The sequence below is a fragment of the Talaromyces amestolkiae genome (assembly GCF_001896365.1).
Source record: "Talaromyces amestolkiae strain CIB chromosome Unknown scaffold1.1, whole genome shotgun sequence".
In the NCBI taxonomy this organism is placed as follows: Eukaryota; Fungi; Ascomycota; class Eurotiomycetes; order Eurotiales; family Trichocomaceae; genus Talaromyces; species Talaromyces amestolkiae.
The window spans coordinates 2491643-2510885 of record NW_024468037.1 but is presented as its reverse complement, the minus strand read 5'-3'; the positions used below and the strand labels follow the sequence as shown (position 1 = coordinate 2510885).

General features: G+C 48.1%; 6 protein-coding genes across 6 annotated transcripts; 3 read left to right on the top strand and 3 right to left on the bottom strand.

Moving 5' to 3' along the window:
• Positions 1 to 2301: 2301 nt before the first annotated feature.
• On the top strand, positions 2302 to 6902 carry BHQ10_000827 (uncharacterized protein; the record flags this gene model as incomplete). Its single annotated transcript, XM_040881056.1, has 9 exons — positions 2302 to 2599; positions 2673 to 4188; positions 4247 to 4317; positions 5654 to 5782; positions 5834 to 5839; positions 5913 to 6076; positions 6233 to 6309; positions 6363 to 6459; positions 6522 to 6902. 9 exons carry the CDS (start codon positions 2302 to 2304, stop codon positions 6900 to 6902), a joined length of 2739 nt encoding a protein of 912 aa, XP_040729332.1.
• A 626-nt stretch (positions 6903 to 7528) lies between these two features.
• Positions 7529 to 9552, bottom strand: BHQ10_000826 (uncharacterized protein; the record flags this gene model as incomplete). The annotated part of the gene is made up of 8 exons (XM_040881045.1): positions 7529 to 7752; positions 7821 to 8063; positions 8120 to 8231; positions 8287 to 8477; positions 8551 to 8775; positions 8824 to 9124; positions 9180 to 9262; positions 9324 to 9552. The coding sequence occupies 8 exons, from the start codon at positions 9550 to 9552 to the stop codon at positions 7529 to 7531; spliced, it is 1608 nt and encodes a 535-aa protein (XP_040729331.1).
• Positions 9553 to 10304: 752 nt separating this feature from the next.
• Positions 10305 to 11979, bottom strand: BHQ10_000825 (uncharacterized protein; the record flags this gene model as incomplete). The annotated part of the gene is made up of 9 exons (XM_040881034.1): positions 10305 to 10389; positions 10445 to 10595; positions 10653 to 10745; positions 10800 to 11017; positions 11072 to 11293; positions 11358 to 11441; positions 11500 to 11590; positions 11650 to 11746; positions 11845 to 11979. 9 exons carry the CDS (start codon positions 11977 to 11979, stop codon positions 10305 to 10307), a joined length of 1176 nt encoding a protein of 391 aa, XP_040729330.1.
• Positions 11980 to 12924: 945 nt separating this feature from the next.
• BHQ10_000824 (uncharacterized protein) lies at positions 12925 to 14499 on the bottom strand (the record flags this gene model as incomplete). The annotated part of the gene is made up of 3 exons (XM_040881023.1): positions 12925 to 13841; positions 13896 to 14027; positions 14088 to 14499. 3 exons carry the CDS (start codon positions 14497 to 14499, stop codon positions 12925 to 12927), a joined length of 1461 nt encoding a protein of 486 aa, XP_040729329.1.
• Positions 14500 to 15457: 958 nt separating this feature from the next.
• BHQ10_000823 (uncharacterized protein) lies at positions 15458 to 16584 on the top strand (the record flags this gene model as incomplete). The annotated part of the gene is made up of 2 exons (XM_040881012.1): positions 15458 to 16312; positions 16375 to 16584. 2 exons carry the CDS (start codon positions 15458 to 15460, stop codon positions 16582 to 16584), a joined length of 1065 nt encoding a protein of 354 aa, XP_040729328.1.
• A 674-nt stretch (positions 16585 to 17258) lies between these two features.
• BHQ10_000822 (uncharacterized protein) lies at positions 17259 to 19025 on the top strand (the record flags this gene model as incomplete). Its single annotated transcript, XM_040881001.1, has 1 exon — positions 17259 to 19025. One exon carries the CDS (start codon positions 17259 to 17261, stop codon positions 19023 to 19025), a length of 1767 nt encoding a protein of 588 aa, XP_040729327.1.
• Between the last annotated feature and the right edge of the window lie 218 nt (positions 19026 to 19243).

Sequence of the window (19243 nt, the reverse complement as noted above, 5' to 3'; positions counted from 1 at the left end):
GCACACGACTCGCTTGACATGGCATGACATAGTTGGATGCGGCAAATCAAGATAACATACCTTGCTTTTGTGGGAGATGAACAACTAAATGCCTCCCCTACAGATGCTCAAGGATGCAGCAATGGCTTTGAAAAGTATGATGACAGGAAAGACCGCGAGGTAGGAGCAATCCGTCAACAGGTGAGTGAAGATAATGGATTGAACTTGACAACGACGGTCGGGTGGGATCAAGGCAACAAAGTAAGCCGACGACAACGAGATTAGATATGCAAGATGTATTTTTGATTGATTTCTTTTTTTTTTCCTTTCTGCTCCTTTTTTTCAAATCTATCTGATAATAGGAAGGGAGAGGCGATGCGACGAGTCGACGATGCGACCAAAGCAATCGATGGATGGTGAGGTCTAGAAGGTGAGTTTCTTCCCGATTAAGCGACCAACACACGACGCAGAGTGGCAATAAAAGCGCACTGCTGTGAGGTTAAAAGGCGGAATGTGGAGAGATCGAGCACAAGAGAGTGATGGTGGAGCAGTTGGTGATGGTAGTGCTGGTGGTAGGGAAGAAGGTGACGTGCTGGCGTTTTCCGCGCGGTGCCAAGACCTAGAGTAAGATTTCGTCGAGACGGGCGGGAGTGGGAGGCAGGCTCTTTATATACGCGCGAGTGCGGGCTGTCGTCAGGGGAGGCTGGCCGGCGGTGGCGCTAAAAGCAGCGTTGGATCTGTCCGCTTTCGCTCCAGGCTGGCTATCCGCTTCCATGGGTAGTGCTTCTCTTGGCGGCATCTGAGTCATATGGCAGCCATGATTGGTTTAGCTAGACCCACTCGAGTGGAAAGTCTTGAGACTCAGTGCAGCCCAGATAAGCCAATTATAATCTGAGAGCGTTGCTCAACGCCCCACTAGCCCCCTACCAATCCTGATTCGGCAGTCGTTGCCCGCTGCTGATTGGCGTCGGTAGCCTAATTGTCAGACACTCATTTTCCGCGACGCCCAGAATACGGTCTGATTGGTCGCCTATTGCCATCATCGTCGCACCCACCACCTTCCTCTATCGCCAGCCCAATCACCGCTTGCAGGCAGTGCCTCCCCATTGTCCCCAGAACTCACTCCCTAACACGTCGCCGCTTTAGCCGGTGAAAAGCGAACAAAAAAGTCTTTCCAGCCGCCATCCTTCTTCCTTTTCTTCCTTCTTCTGTGTCTCTGCCGTGGCTACATACAAACCACTTACAATATCCGCCCATCATCAACCGATTTTCGCTTCATATCTACTCTGAATAGAAATATTTTATTTCCTTCTCCATATCCTCCATGGTTTTATTCTCTTCCAGCTGGAAAAGAACGAGTACTCTAGGACAGTCTCTTATCTCGACCGAGCGAACACGGTTTGTGCCTAAAAAGGAGGTGGACACCGGACACGCCAAGACCATACGCGTCGCAATCTGGCCCAGCGTCGGCGCGTCCCCAGGTGATCAGTCGATCTGTCCATTTCTTTGTTCAACAGATATGAGTCAGATTTGTTCGATAATGCCATCCTTTCACGTCGCTTGTCGCATTCTCGTCAGATATTTATTGTCATCTATCTGTTGCTGACAACTCGTTGCGTTGTTTGTCGGAATGTCACACCATCAATGAACATGCCCTCAGTCTCTCGCTATGCTTGGCGCTATTTGGCTGGCAAGGCTACAAGGCGACGAGACTCGAAAAGTCTCACGATGACACCACTGCAGGCTGCAGCATTCCCAGACTCAGCCACATTCTGTAGACACATGGTTCGGTATTCATCAAGAAGTAAAAGTAAATATAGACTGGTCCTACCCCTCTTGAACGCTGTTGGATTATGACTGCACGCAAGAATCACATGTCGATCCGCTCAGCCCAATCGCATCGCCCTAGAAAAATGTCTACGTAATGGCTGCCTGCTTCTCTATCTGAGCACGGGAGAGGCTCTGCTCCCACACTATGACCGTTCTCCCACACCGTCCCGGCTCGTCCGTACACAAAATATCCTGAATTAATTCATAATTCATACGAGGCTCAATAAGTTATCGACTTATGCAGAATCATGACGCCTGACGCTTAGAAGCGGAGGAAACTGATTGTATTCGTCGTGAATATGATTGGCGGGATCTCGTTAGTAAGCGGCTATCTTATTGGCCTCGGTTAGGCTTCGGTGATGGGGACTGTCGCCGAAACCGGGTCTCCGGTACAAACCTCATGGTCTTTTCGACGGATATTTCTCCGCTCTACATCTTCTATCTTATTTCACACCTTGATGGTATATGCTGGATATACCTCAATTGTCTATCATGGCTTCCAAAGGAGCTGCGCGCTTCTTGCTGAAGCGCGAGATCCAATCTTCATCTCGAACTAGGCCATCGTCACGGGCTATCTCTGCTGTCAATCCTGGACGCCGTTTGTCCCCGCTTACACCACACAACAGACGTCAACACTGCAATGCCACCGATCCATTCAATGCCCGCATACAACCTGGACAGACTCGAGCCTTTTCACGATCAGCTAGGAGATGTTATGCGAAGGAAGATGTAGACCCCAATCAGGTCGAAAGAGAATCAGATGAGGTCGACGTCTGTATTGTCGGAGGAGGTAAGTTTGGGAAGTTTTGTTCTTTGTGCATGGAATGTACGATACATGATTGCTCACAATGATTTAAAATCAGGTCCGGCAGGTCTCGCATCAGCTATCCGCCTAAAACAACTCGCCAATGAAGCAGGAAATGAAGAATTTCGCGTTGTTCTCCTGGAAAAGGCAGGCGAAATAGGAGCTCATATCGTATCAGGAAACGTCTTACAACCCACCGCTTTGAACGAATTACTACCAGACTGGCTTGATAAAAGCAATCCTTCACGATTTGAAAATGTCACACCCGCGAAGAGTGATAAGATGCGCTTTTTGACAAAGAACATGTCCATCCCGATCCCCGCGCCGCCTCAGATGAACAACCACGGAAACTATATCGTTAGTCTCAGTGAGCTCACAAAATGGTTAGGAGAACGGGCAGAGGAATTGGGCGTTGAAGTCTATCCTGGCTTCGCTGCAAGTGAAGTGTTGTATAAGCCCGACGGTTCGGTGCGCGGTGTCGCCACTAATGATTTAGGTATCGGCCGGGACGGGAAGCCTAGAGATAACTTCGAGAGAGGCATGGAGTTTCATGCGCGAGTAACATTGTTGGGTGAAGGTTGCCATGGTAGCTTGACAAAGCAGGTTATCAAGAAATACGATCTTCGCCGGGATAGTCAGCCACAAACCTACGGTCTGGGCATCAAAGAAGTTTGGGAGATTCAACCGGAAAAGTTCAAAGCTGGCGAGATTGTTCACTCGATGGGATATCCATTACCATCAGACACCTATGGAGGAGCATGGATGTATCACTTTGGCGAAAACCTTGTCAGTATCGGGTTGGTTGTCGGACTTGATTACCCTAATCCCTGGCTTTCACCATACCAAGAATTCCAGAAGCTGAAGCACCATCCGCTATTCAAGGATGTTTTGGAAGGTGGCAAATGCATCTCTTACGGCGCGCGAGCCTTGAATGAGGGTGGTTTCCAATCCATCCCGAAAGTCGCATTTCCTGGAGGTGCCTTGATAGGAGATACTGCTGGTTTCTTGAATGTTCCTAAGATCAAGGGAACCCACACTGCCATCAAATCGGGTATGCTCGCAGCCGAAGCTGCATACTCTGCTCTGCAAGGAAGCAACGATGGTAGCGTCTTCTTGTACGATTATGAAAAGACTCTGCGTGAATCTTGGATTTGGAAAGAGCTCAAGGAGGTTCGAAACATGCGACCTGCATTCAGCACTGCTGGTCTGTTTGGTGGAATCCTATACTCGGGTCTTGAGGCGTTTGTTCTGCGTGGCAAAGCTCCCTGGACATTGAAACATCACAGCACAGATTCAGGGGCAACGAAGCTGGCTTCGCAATGCAACAAGATTGAATATCCCAAGCCTGACGGTATGCTTAGTTTTGATATCCTGACTAGTGTCAGCCGTACCGGCACCAATCACGAGGAAGACCAGCCTGTCCATCTTCAAGTCAAAGACTGGGATGCACATACTGCTGAAGCATGGCCCAAGTACCGCGGAATCGAAAATCGATTCTGTCCTGCTGGTGTTTATGAATACCTCGAAGATCCCTCCAAAGAGCAGGGCGTCCGCTTCCAGATCAACGCGCAAAAGTAAGTAATTCCATCACGTTATTTTTTCTGATCAGTGTTAACCTCGGATAAATTACAGCTGTATCCACTGCAAGACTTGCGACATCAAAGTTCCGACTCAAGACATCAACTGGCAGACTCCTCAAGGAGGTGAGGGACCCAAATATTTCATAACCTGATAGCTGCCATGATTTGTGTGTCAAGTATTTTTGATGGACCGACCGAATGTAAAATAAGAGATGTTCTATGCACATACTTTTCTCCGTACGAGCGATTAGAGAAGCATAAAGTGAGAAGTTCCTGCCACCTACCTATTACCAATAAACCTTTCCATTTCACCTTATTCCTTCAAGCACATACGATCCAAGCTGGAAATATAGACATACAATAAGCATGTAGCTAAATCGCAGGACAGCCAATAATCGCGTGGAATGTCTTCGCACCCCATGGGGTTAGAAGCCGTACCATGGAATTGTCAACATGTACTCCATCTGCTATAGCCTCCTGCTGAATAGTTTCAACTCCATCATAACAAAGCTGCAAGGCGCTCTTTCTCCATTGTTCCTCAGACAACGACATGCTGGGCGCTTAGCTGTAGGCTCAGCTGCAGCGTGATACGAAATGCAAAACAAGGCCAAGCGTCCAGTCTAAGCGGGGCCACGTGGATCGCCAGAGGGAAGCTCACTCAGTCGCCCACCTTCACCTCACTCTTTCTCTCTCTTCTTCTCTATTCAACTCTCTCTCATCCCATCATACACTATTCACTATTCAAATCACCAGAAAGCTGTTCGGCCCTGTCTTTGTCCGGTCCCAGCACTTCGAACTGGATTCCTTAGCGCCGGGTGAGTGTAAGTACTAAGCTCTAGCACGCTCTCCGCTACTTCTGGTGCTGAGGCTGTGGCCCACCGACGGCGACAACCACGTCGTCGCCAATTCACCGCCTCGACGTCTCTGTTTCGCTGTCATACCTTTCCACTCTTTTCGTCATTCTGGTTTCAAACGGTCCCGAGAACTCTGCTAGAAGAGTTCGTCAAAACGGTCCGTTGACGCCGCCGTTGTCCACCATCCGGCCAGTCTCCAAGGTCTCGATCAGTTCTCTATATTCCAGTCAGCCATGAGTGAGGTTTCGTCCACACGGCTCTATCTTGGGAATCTTCCCCGCAATGGTACGCAGGTCTTTACCAATTCACTCTGAGTTTCCGCCATTTTCGTGACGGCTTCTCCCCCCGTGTTCAACACTCCGTTCTCTTGCAAGAACTTTCTTGGACGCTTCCATCCATCCCCACACCATTGTTCTCTAGTTGGTTTGCCCTACGGATAGCAAGAGAAGGGTTCGGAGCTGTATCGGCCTGCTTGAAGGACCATGGTCGGAGACGTACCTTCCATGGAGCTTTTGAGCGGTTTCGCTTGTTTTCCCTGGATCTTTACGTTAGGCCACCACGTGCTGACGTTTTATGGCGCCTTCCTGGCGCTGGACTCCCTTCAGTGACTAAAAAGGATATCGAAGAATATTTCGGCTCCCATGGCACCGGCAAAATCACGGAAATCAAGCTGATGAACGGATTTGGTTTCATCGAATATGAAGATGCCTTGGATGCGCGGGACGTTGTCCCAGGTACGTCTTTCAGCCTTTGAAATGGTTCACACTTAACTTACTTTTCATTAGCTTTTCGTATGTTCCTCCCCTCCCGCCAGACGATCGAGGCCCACGTGACCCCTTTATTGACCGGTGGATACACATACAGATGGTAGCGATTTCAAGGGAGAACGTCTGACTGTTCAATTTGCGCGTGGTCCCCGCCACAAGGAGACATTCAATGGCCCTTCAGACCGTCCTAGTGCGCCCAGGCCCCGCCGTACTGTATTCCGCATGCAAGTATCAGGCCTTCCTACCGAGACCAGCTGGCAGGTAAGCTATGATCCTGCATGACAGACTTGACTTTGATGCGCTATCAACTGCAGTATAACCTGCTATCAGTTGGTAGCTCGAACCGAGGATCACAAGAAGATCATATACATTTGAGTTTTCATATGACGGACAGGAACCTAACGCATGCTATCATAGGATCTCAAAGATTTCGCTCGCCAATCTGGGCTGGATGTAGTGTATTCCGAAACTACTCGTGAGCGCGACGGCAGAGGGTAAGCCGATGAATGTCCTACAAAGGCTGATGAAGGCTGACGTTAAGTCCAAGTTTCGTCGAATTCGAATCACACGCCGATCTCAAAACAGCCGTTGAGAAGCTCGATGGCCGCGAGTTGAAAGGCTCTCAAGTGAATTGTGTTGCTGATGTACGTTGATTATCCCTCGTGAAAGTATGCGCCTGCTAATTCCTTCCAGGTCCAACCCGCAGAAGAGCGAGCTCCATATCGCGACCCTTACCGATCCCGTTCGCCTCCGCGTCGCGGATATCCTCCAGGGGATGATTACGATAGACGAGGACCTCCACGTGGTTACAGTCCCCGACCACACTATCGTGAACGCTCCCCACAAGCTATGCGACGTGATTACTACGACCGGGATGGCTACGGACGGCGGAGCCCTCCACGGCCACGCATGGAGGATTACCCTCCGCCGCGACGACCATACGACGACCCTTACGCACCACCGCCGCCACCTCCGCCTCGCCATTATGACGATCCTTACTTTGCAGGAAGGCCATACGGACGCCCACGAAGCCCGCCCCGAGGCGATTATGCTGGGTACGAACGACGCCCGTACTGGTAGCATGTGACTGGTCTTACTTCATCTGCGAGCCTGCCATGGGAAAGGGGTGCCGACACATTGGCGTTACGAATCGTTTGAAGCGTTTCTTCTAGCGAAATGGACTTGATCTGGATAGGATGGCCGAAGAGATCTCTGGTGAACGAACGGGAATCGATAGCTTCGGCAGCCGAGTGACGGATACAAAGGACACCGGGGTTCCGGACTCGTTGTTATTGATGCAGGTCGATTCAGTCATACCATTCATTCCATCAGCTGACGTGGTGTATTGGACGTCATTTGGCATGATTGCAGGTGATAGAAATGCTCAAAAGAGCTTGCAAGATGGGTAATGCATGTGTGTGTGTGTGTGGCAATGAAATTGCAAACGGCCGACTTCAAATTCTAATGAGACGATCAACGGTACTCGGATGGATTCACTAATTTTAGGGGTTACTTTCTGTGTAATGATTTTTATTGCTCTACCGGATTTCTTTCTTTTCGTGGATATTGCTTTTTCGAATTGATTCTTCTCTCTGATATATACAAGTAGTTTGCGCTTCAATACACGCATGTGGATTAGCCTAGCCCTAACTCACCCCATCTCTCATCAAGAAATGTATGCGACATAGTTTAGTACTGTGAATAACCGAGCCATCACTCACTAGATGCAGTCTTCTCTTCCGACTGCGACTGTAAGGGCGTGCCAGCCACATGATTGACCTGCTCGATCCCCTCATGGATATACAAATGCGTCAATCGTGGCCCAGCATAATTTCTGATTCCATGAACCATCCACCAAATACTCGTCAACGCAACCACGCCCACAAGAATTACACTATTGTAGTTCATTGCTGCACTCGTAGTAGGAATCGAATATGCTGAGCCGTCACCAATCAGCCAGATACATGGACCGAAAGGAAAGTAAAGTAAAGAAGAAAATACTCACGGAAACAATAGAAAACATTGAAAAACATAATCAACACCACAGCTCCCCAGCCAACGAAACGACTAGTAGCCCCCCTGCCAAGTTGAAATGGCCCCTTGGGAAGATATTTCTGGTCTGTTAACATGTTTGCAACGATGGGGATTGCGTAGGATACTGTGGTGAGGATGATGAAGGAGCCCGTGAGATCAATGAACGCGGTGCTGCTTCCAAGAGGAATTGCGCCGAGGCCAGTTGCGAAGATTACTACATATCTCAATAAGACTATAGAAAGGGTATGAATGGAAGGAACGGGGACATACCGCATAGCAGGGTTGCGTAGACCGGACAGCTGAGGCTTTCATTGACCTTACCGAATAGAGAGGATATTGGGACGGCATTGTCGCGTGCAAGCGACCAGTAGATACGAGAGTTCTATGCACCGCATATTAGAGAGTGTTCATTAAGGTGATTGCTGGGGAGGACTTACGGTTAGCACAGTGCCAATGGTACACAAGAGTGACGAACAGAAGATAATAAACAGCAAGCCAAAAGTAGCCCCAGCGTTGTTTCCAGTTGCCTGTGCGTATATGGTAGCTAGGGGGTAGCTGTTGACTCCTGATAGAAGGGCATTCAGATCGGTGATTGAGTAACAGAGTGCAATCGCGAAGCAGAATGCGTCTATATCGGTCAGCTCTCATCACATGTTCAATTTGCATTAACATAGGAGAGGAAGGAGAAGAGGAGAATATACAGAGAAMCCCCAAGCCAATCTGCAACCCAATAGCCTTCGGTAAATCTTTCTTGGGGTGAGGAAGCTCCTCAGCCATGTGCGTAATTGCATCAGGGGTTCCAATAGTGAAAGCTCCATTGAGTACTCCGCAAAGAAATGCAACACCGCCCGTCCATCCGGTCAGATTGTTTTCGTCAAATGAGCCCCAAACAAAGTATGAAGTGGCATGCGTCTTAGGCATAGCAGCTAGTACAATGATAGTCACCACTCCCCCGACAGTGACAAAGAACATACCCGCATATTGCGAGTAGGGTAATAGTCTGTTCGCGAAGATGACGATGAATGCGCTTATCCACAGCACTAGCAGGTAGGTAATGTAGGTATGCCACGCCTGCTGGACGTAATCCGGGTGATAGGTTGCGTACATTTGTATTGTGATGTTCGCAGTGATTTGTACGAGGGAGGCGAGATCGAACATCCAGCCGAAGAAATTGATCCAACCTGCATAAAATCCCAAGATCCTACCCCAGCGTGGTCCGCCGGTGACTGTGGCCCAGTGATAGACGCCGCCTGCTGAGGGGATGGCTGATGCGAACTGTCGAGTTGGTTAGTATGTATTCTTCCAGTCTGAGTTAGATTATGCTTAATACCTCCGCCAGGTTCAGACCAATAAAAGAGTAATATGCCCCAGCCACTATCAGACTGAATATAAGGCCAGGAGGTCCTCCATTTGCTGTTCAGAGAAAGCATCAATTCATCCATGTTCTCCGTAAAAAAAAAGGCGACAATCTTACCGATAGATACTGAAATAGAGCTACCTAGAGCAACCCAGGCATTATCCACCGTCAGAGCAATACCACATAGACTGAGTAAACCATATTGCCGGTGTAGCTGGTCCTTCCACCCGGATGCGTTGACGGCTGTGCCATCGTCGTCTACTACCACAACCTCATTGTCAAGGTTTGAGGGCTCTGTTCCAGAAGGTAAGTCTTTGGGTTGGCGCTTCTCTTTATCGGTTGTCATAGTGACTTCCATAGCAGAACGACAAGCGATATATTGATGACGGTGAAGAGATCTCTAACTCGTAATGTATCCAGATCGTTACACGACTTCAAGTGCTATCTTATCAGGTGATTAACGTCGACAAGGGCTTGACAATTTATATACGCTATGCCAGGAACACTCTTATTACTAAGTTAGTTTCTTCATACATTCCCTATTGCCATGGCTTCTCGTGCTGGTAACGATCGATCCCGGTGACAGTAGAAAAACATCATTTGACGTACACATCAAGATTATGACAAGGATGTGTATATCATCACTTATCCTCAGTTCTTGATTCGCCCTTTACCCAGCTGCCATTTCTTTTAGCTATGTGCTCAAGCCTATACAGCTGATAAGCAGCGTCGTTGCACACTCTCAGTGGCTGCTGAAATCCTTATCGCAGCCTTGACTGCAAGATATGCAGCTAATAGAACCCTGCACCTGCGTTTTTTGGTTAGTCTACTGACGCTGATTAAGTATATTTTCTACTTTTTCGAACGGGGAATTATTAAGTTTAGGATGGTCTGGCCGGATGAAATCATAGATAAGGGATGACAATAATATTTCCAAAACATGTGAGTAAGCTGAGATTATCGAGCCCTAGCCCTAGCCCTAAGTCTTTAACTATAACCGGTAGCTGAGTGAGTACCTGCATTAACTACCTGCGTAACGACGACCAACGTCGCCCAAATCTAGACTGCCGCTTATTGAAATATACCCAAACGGCTTAACTATAGCTCTTCACGTTCCGACAAACTCAACGGTCCCTTCTTAACCATAATCGTCAACACTTCATAGAGAACGTCCGCCGCAGCCCTGTTCTCAATTAGTCAGTAAAATGTAAAATATGGATGTAGCCAGGTGTACGGACATAGTTGTCAGCTCAGCATTAGTATCATATGCTGGAGCAACCTCGACGATATCAGCGCCGACAAAGTTGAGTCCGTCAAGACCGCGGACGATTGTGCGGAGTTCACGGGTCGTCCATCCACCGGTTTCGGGTGTGCCCGTAGCAGGGGCGACTGTTTACTTGCTATTAGTCGATTTTCATGCAATAACTAGGTAAGTGACTGGCTTACAAGCAGGGTCGAGGGTATCAATGTCGATGGAAAGGTAAACGGGGTTGATGGTGCCGACGCGATCACAGATACGTTTTATGATTCCACCGGTACCTACACAAAGCGTTCAGCATTTGTAATTCAAACAAAAGCCTTTGCTAGACTTACCGATAGTATCAATCTCCCTGGCCTCTACAATCTCAAAGCCAACATACCCATCATTGTCATAGTCTGACGGTCCAGAAAGCGTCGTGCGGATTCCAGCATGAATATTTGTGTCGTTCCTAAGCAGCCCTTCCATGGCCGCATGATAAAAGTACGTCCCATGGTTGATGCTAGCAATCTCTGAAGGAGCGCCGCCGAAGACTTTTGGTTTCCACGTGTCCCTGATAGCGTTAGCTACCCCTTGGAAACGCACGCTTGTCACAATGCTTGCTCACAGATGGCTATCAAAATGAATGACGGTTACCGGTCCATAAGCTCTATTGATACTACGTAGCAACGGTAGAGTAATAGTATGATCACCGCCTAGTGTGATTACACGTGGTAGCGTCTTCCCGGCTTTGGACAGTCCCTTTTTTTCGGCGTTAGTGAAAGGTTTGCGCATCATGACGCTATTGTGCCCTTCTTCAATTTGACGGAGAGCCCAGGTGTTATCGTATCTATTTGAAACGTGTGTATGAGCTTCAAATCTTGTATTGAGTGGAGTTATAAGTTCGAACATACGAAGTGACGGGGATGTCACCGCAGTCGAGGATTTTGATATTGCTTGAGAAGGGATTGGCTTCTAACGGGACATTGTATCCTCCACTGTGCGATAATTGAATCGTTAGTAAAGGAGTGGAAATGACATAGGCGAGAGTCATACTAAAGATTCAAACGGCGAGAACCTTGTCTGATACCACTAGGCCCGAACCTCGCCCCTGGTCTGTAAGAAGTCCCGGTATCAAACGGAGCGCCTGTGTGGTAGAAGCCATCAACAACCAACAACTAGCAGTGAAAAAAGGAGGAAGAATACCTAAGAAAGCAATATCATATTTCTCATCTTCACTTGCCAGACAAGGGAAGAAGGGAAGGCGTCCGAATGTCGAGATTCCAGAGAAGACGGAGTCAGCCTGTGCAACGAGCATTTGGTATCAGTTTCATGCACATTGTTCATTATGACTTTAAGAAAATGTGTAGAATGTGTAGAATGTATGAAAAGAATACATACTTGAGTCCCTCCATCGCCGGGCAAGGAGTTGTACCACAACTGCTTGTGAGGACCAGGAATTGGGCTCTGGTCATGATTTGCATGCGCAGAGGCAATGGCAGAAAAGGCGACGAAAGTCAACAGTGAGGCATACATGATTTTATTCTCGATTAAAAATATGACAACATAGATGTATAGAGAAAAAGAGCTATCTTATGATTGTTATCTTTGTCGCTTTTTGGTTTCCATGTGTTAGAGCAGGCTGGTGAGTACGGACAGAGATTCAATGAATGACACAATTCTCGAATGGATCATACTAATATCACCCTGATTACTCACAGATATGACAGCAGGATTGATGCAAGTCAATCAATTCTGAATGCATCTCTATCTACCTACCGGATTAGGGCTAACGGTAAGAATGAGTCTGAAGTAGATAGATTCTCTCTACGTCGATCAACGTCGTCAACTCAATTGCTTTCCCCTATCTGCGGGGTACTGATTTTGCTTATATGAAGCTACTACCAACTTCGAAATCAACTACATGATCCACTAATCATCGCTCTAGAGGAGTCGAGACCGAAATCCTGTCCATTGCAGAGCTTTTAGTTGGTCAACGCCAGTAATACGAGACTACCTCGTTGTACGCACATGTATGCATGCTTATTCTCGGGTGTTAGCGTGGTGAGTTGTTCATAAAGTCAATACACGAGCCGTGCGATCCCGACGCATCGTCTTATCTAGGTGGATTGAAGAGCATCGATGGATTGGGAAGGTCCGCGGAGAAGAGATCATTTCGTCATCGTCACTGTGCCGTCTACTATCTTTAAGAGATAGGGAAAGAGGGGAGATCGACGGATATCAGAGCCAGTCGTCATGAAGTTTGTTTAGGTGAGGATCTGTTGGCATCTGGTGGACTGCGTCGAATTACCTTTCTGGGATGCTATATTTCAAAGCTTATAAGCACTGCTAGACCAAAGTAGAAGCAAAGGTATAACGAACAGTGAATGTTGATTAGTCCCAATCTGCTTATCTTGAAACCTATTGATAATCATAAATTGTCATGAAAATAGAAAGCCAATGGGATACCGCACCCATCATCTACACCAGCGTATCGACATCACCATCTTCAAGCTGAAGTCGCACGTCCAACCTTTTGAACGCATTATCCACCTCTTTCTCCCAATCACTCAGATAGACAATGATCCATTCTAGAGCCCCAACCAGATATAACGCAATACACTGACCAACCCACAATCCCTTCAAACCCCAGCCATGAAAGGCTAGCCAGATACCCAGTGGTAACGCGCCACCATAATAGCTAACCAGGTTGACAAGTGCTCCGATATGCTGACGACCCATTCCTCGTAAACTGCCCCCACAGCTACCGTTTAGCCCATCTGCAATCTGGAACAATGCCACGTAGGGAAGAACCTCGGCGGTCAGACGGACTACGTGATCGTCGTCGTTGAAGATTCGTCCAAACGAGTTTCGTGTAACCATCAGTATGGCGAGGACCACCCCGCCGAGCAGGATACTAAGAAATGCAGCTGTATGGGCGGCGCGCGCAGCACCGTGAGCATTCCTAGCGCCGAGGAGATTTCCAACCCTTGTAGATGCAGCGACGCCCACACCGAAAGGGATCGTATTCATGACTTGGTCTGCGGTCATTATCACACTCTGCGCAGCAAGTGAGATGGTCCCTAGACGACCCGCAGCTAGTGCCACAATTTCAAAGGCCCACCATTCAGTGCCAACGTGAATGATGCCCAAGAAAGCTAGGCGAGCAAACGTGCCGATATTTTGGAATGCTGTGTGAGACCAGCCTCCCCAGCATTCTGATCCGGCTATGAAGCGAGTATACAATACGAGTAGAGCAAACGATAGCCAGTATGCTATACTTGTAGCAATCGGTGCGCCCAGCAGGCCTATGTCAAAAGTGTAGCAGAAGAGATAGTTGAGAGCTGCGTTGACTGGTGAAGTTATCAAAAGGACGTACGTTCCCGGACGCATGATTCCTGAAAATCGTAAACAATGAGAATAAATTTAGGTTGGGAACTGCTTCTTCATACCTTGAGCCTGCAGGTACTTCTTCATAGCTTCAAAATAGATGTACCCCAGTCCTCCCGGGATAAGGCAAGTCAAAAACCTTGCACTGTCTCTAGACAGATTCGGATCTTGGCCGAGGAAAAGGAACACAGGTTCTGATAATGCCCAGAGTATAGCAACTGGAACATAGAATAAACCGAGGACAAAGAACCCACGTTGCAGTAGGATCCCAAGATCATGCTTGTTAGTGCTCCCTGTAAACGATGAAGATGCCAGGGTATCGAGAGCCGTGGTTCCTCCAAGAGCAATCAGCCACGCTGTACACATGGCAAACATGTACGAGAATGCAGCCGTCGCCAGATTTTCTGGTGAGGACCGTCCAACGATCAGGACGGATATGGTTTGCAAGCTGTTTTGTAACGTGTATGCCAAGATGACTGGTGTGCTTCCTCGAAGGAGCAAAGCAAATTCAGTCAGATCGAGGCGTTTGTTGGAGTACTTTGCATCTTCAAAATCATCGTTGGCTCTTCTACATGGGCTGGAAGACCTTTCAAGATCTGGAGACTTGGGTATGAGCAGTGTAGACTCGTTCGGAATGGGATCAGTGGCTAAGACTTTGTTTGCCATGATGCTTTGAATATAATCTCCAGAGATTGAGTGTCTTGTAATCACGAAGGGAACTGAAAGGGAAAATATTCATGTAGGTACTGGACTGGCACAGGGGTTCGACTTATATTTCTGCCATGACTAGGCATGCATGCAAGTTGACCTATGTGGGTCTCCTAACATTGTAGGATCGATAAGACAATGCATTTCATCATCTGTTAGATACCGTACATATCTATGTACAATATTCCAAGCCATAGCTGCTGGACAGTGATCTCGACATAGCCGTGACTTTGACAGCGTCAGAAACCATGATGACCGGATGAACCTTTCTTTTCAAACTCCCCAACAATTCTTCAATCATATTTTCATTTTTGAATATTCCTCTGGATTCGAATGACAACAGTAGCAGGTTTATGATTAGCGAGAGAAAACGTTATTTGAAACCTTCGTTGAGAGCAGAGGAGGATGTATCCTTTGATGTTCTGAAGCTTTTGTATTGTTTGCGATGCCAAACGGATGCCCAGAGCTAGGCCCGATATGATATAGCGCTATAAGCTTGCTTATCAAAAAATAAAATAATTTCGGAGAACGACAAGAAATCAATAATTCAACACAGAGAAATCAAAGTGGAGGTAATACTAGCGAAAATACAACATCATCTTCGGTATTTCTGAAAAATTTAAAAAATCATCTCAATGGGCTGCGAGATTGTCATATGACCGTATGTACCGTGTTTGTATCATGATGATGATGTAAATGGTGGGCTGATTGAATGCGGGACAGTGACCCGAAAAGTTTAAGAGCGCTCCCCAGCGATCTTTTTTAGCTTCAACAAAATCACCTTCTACGATCTGACGCATTGATACTTGCTCTATCGAAAATTACAAATACTTTTGGCAACTCTCTTGGTACCGATTTGGGTAGCAAATTTGTTGAGTGTGCAAGTCGCAGCTTCGGCAGTACATCTCGGGCCGAAATGGCTGGCATCGCCAATCTAAGACCAGCTACTCGCCCGAGTATCGTGGACAATGTCTCTCTACGCAATATCAACCTTCACTTCCCAGCAGCCCCTGATCCATGGCATCGCCCTGGCAAGTCTCAGCCATGTACAGCAGCCGTGAAGCTCTCATATTCATCCGCTGTCGCTGCAGCGAATGCCGACGATGTCTCGCTCTCCCTAGACTACGGCAAGCTCTATCGCCGCATTGAGACTGCGGTGCGTGATTCTACAAAATCCCAAGATGGCGGTCGCCTGTCTGCAGCGGCAGAGGCCATCGTCAGTAATGACGTGCGGGTCATTGCTGGACGGATCGCAAATTGCGGTCTGGGCCTGCTAGACGAAACTATCGCCGGAGTGCGGAGAATGGATCATCTCCAAGCTCATCCCGAATCTCCAAGTCGTAGACGTGCAAGTCAGGCCAGTCGGAGATTAAGTGGCGTCTCCGCCTCCGTGCCTAAAGAACTCCAGAGTGCTACATCCCCGGAGGTTCTGAATGGGATGTTTGGCGAATGCGAGGTTTTACTACACTTGCCCAATGCTCACCTGCGTGCAGAGGGAGGCTTGTCTTTCCGCACTCTCCAGACTTGGGTATATGCCGACGATAGTGCTTCATTGGAAAATGCCGTGGAAAGCAGTAGACAGGTGGCAATCGTGGAACAAGAATTTCGCGTAGAGAGCATCCGTTGTCACTGCATCCTGGGTGTCAATTCTCATGAGAGAATTGAAAAACAGGCTGTGATCATTACTTTGGATTTCCGAGGCTCCGGAGAAGCTGCCTGGGCTTCGACATTTTTGAAAACATATCAAGAGATGGTCCGAACCATAGCAGAGGTGAGTTGTACAAGCTATGATCCGACTACATAATGAGCCTAGTCGTTGCTGACTGAACGTAGAGAGTGGAAAACACCTCTTATCAAACAGTTGAGGCTCTCGCCACTTCTGTCGCGCGCACAGCTACGATGGACTTTGGCAATGATTCCGTCACGGTCTTGGTGGAGAAGCCGAGTGCTTTGGCATTTGTGGAGAGAGCGGGGGTGCAAATCACCAGGTCGAAGGCGTTTTTTGCAGAGCAGGACTTTTCCAAAGCGCGAGGAGGGATATAGTAATCTTATTGTAGCTAAAAGTCTCATCAAACTAACAAATAATTGAGTAAAATATTGCGGCCTATGACATTTACACGTGAAGCTGTCGGTTGCCGCATCGGGTCTTAGCGCGGCTGCCAAGCCGGTCATCGTTACTCTCAGTCTCTGAAAATGCCTCGCACATCTTTCTATTCTTCCACAACACAACTTCCGCTGTACTATCACCAAACGTCTCGATTTAATCGATATCACTCGATTTCTCTATGGGCTGCATTTCTGCAAATAATCCGTCAACTTCCGCATTCTCCCCCGCGTGCAATGTTTTCGCCTTGACTCCGTGGGACTCTCTGTTTACTTCGGCTCGCTCCTCGCCAGCTTCAATCCGCCCCGATTCCCTTGAGATCACTCGATCCGCCTCATTGCTGTGGTCCGGGGTCTCTGCCAGCGACGTGCTTTGGGTAGGGGTACAGGGTCCGTCCTGAGCTAGGACGGACGTTAATAGGGCTGTATGCGAACATCCATCCTTACGCTACGTATGGTTGTATAAGATCTAGAAACAACATGCTAGCTGCATAACATTGTTGACACTTGAATCTCGAAACCACATTTGTTTGGCGACTATCACACCTTCCCCGCACAACGTTCGATTGCTTGTTATATCGATCTACTCGAGCGAGTTTATTCAATCAGACGCAATGTTCGACACAACCTACCGACCGTCTTCCGCTCAGCGCTTGGCGAATCAGATGGAGCAGTTGAACGAAGGCCCTGCGCCCAACTGTACAATGGATGATTTATCAGTGGGCGACGTGTTTAGTTCTCAGATGGACATTGACCCGGAAAAGAATGGAGTCAAGGACAATGCGTCGAGCAGACTTGGACATGCGCAAGCCGGCGAAGATCCAGCACTGAGACGTACAAACCTCCCTCCAGCTGGAGCTCAAGTATTTCAACTCCATGAGAAGGCAGCGAGCCGCAGAAAGAAGAAGAAAGGAAAGCGTGCCGACGTTGAAGTTGGGCATGGTAATCCGGCTCTGTCCACAGTTCGAGGTTTCACTCCCATGGCTTCTGGTGATGAAGACTCCGATATGTCTACTGCTGGATCCCGGGTCATGTCGCCGCAACTCAATGCTGTCCCTACCACGAACATGCCAAGTGGGATCAGCGCACTGAAACTGCAGCTTGACGCCCTGAGTCTATCCGAGAGAATCCCTCGCTCGGGAGACTCTGTCATTTCGAGTAACGCTAGTGTCTCCTCTGATAGCGACCGAACCGAAGTTATGACCAGCTATGAGGTACCCCTTGAGCACGATTTTATCAGCGAGGAAGCTGCTGCGGAAGAGAAGCTGTCCAGCACTCCAAAGAATGACTTGTGCAGGAAAATGACCAGTCGCGATTTTGAACAATTGATGTGTCTTGGAAAGGGTACTTTCGGGACGGTCTTATTGGTACGCCACAAGCCGACTGGCCGTCTGTATGCTCAGAAACAATTCCGCAAGGCATCCATCACCGTGCACAGAAAGTTAGTGGAGCAGACAAAGACAGAACGTATGATCCTCGAAAGTGTCAACCGCCACCCTTTCGTGGTCAAGCTTTTTTACGCCTTCCAGGACCACGAGAAACTATACCTCATTCTCGAGTATGCTCAAGGCGGCGAGTTGTTCACTCATCTCGCAGCGGAACGCATGTTTAGTGAAGATACTGCGGCTTTCTACATGGCCGAAATGGTCCTTGCACTTGAGCATCTGCACCAAACCGTTGGTGTTGTATATCGAGATTTGAAACCGGAAAATTGTCTTTTGGACTCTGAAGGTCATTTGCTACTCACAGATTTCGGATTAAGCAAAGTTTCAGTCAGCGATGACGACCGTTGCAACTCATCCCTCGGCACGATCGAGTATATGGCTCCCGAGGTAGTTCAGGGTAAACCCTACGGGAAGGCCTGCGACTGGTGGTCTCTGGGGGCTCTAGGATATGATTTGTTGACCGGTTCACCACCTTTTAAAGCCAACAATCATGCAAAGATTCAGGAAAAGATTGTCAAACAGAAGTTGGCGCTGCCATACTATCTCGGACCTGATGCGAAAGACCTGCTCATCCGGTTACTTCGCAAAGAGCCGCATAAGCGACTGGGATATCATATGCCAAAGGACCTGGATATCATCAAGAAACATCGTTTCTTCCGCAAGATTGACTGGAAAGCGCTTGCCCGACGCGAGTTAGAGGCCCCAATCCAACCTCTCATCACCGACCCTGCTTTGGCGGAGAACTTCTCTACCGATTTCACTGGTCTGGCTTTGAGCCCTACCTTGGGAGACGATGTGCATATTGGCGAAATGCTCAAGAATGTGGGGCTTTCTGCTGATCCTTCCAACAGCATGGGTGAAACGGATCCTTTTCACGGCTTTAGCTTCGTTGCGTCGAGCAGCCTGTTGAACGGTGGATTCAGCCTCGCCACATGAATGACCAAGCGCTTTCTGGAGCGACTCTGAATCAGTCCTTAGCTTGACTCTGGCTTGTACAGAAGGTATAGATTGCTGTGCTTATTTTCGCTTTTTTGTGTAGGTCTCTGCGTTTGGATTTGCCATATCTCTTAGCTATCATGAATATTTATGACTTATATACATTCTGAATCTTCTTATCGCCCTTGAACATCGATTAATGCGACCGCCATCTTAGC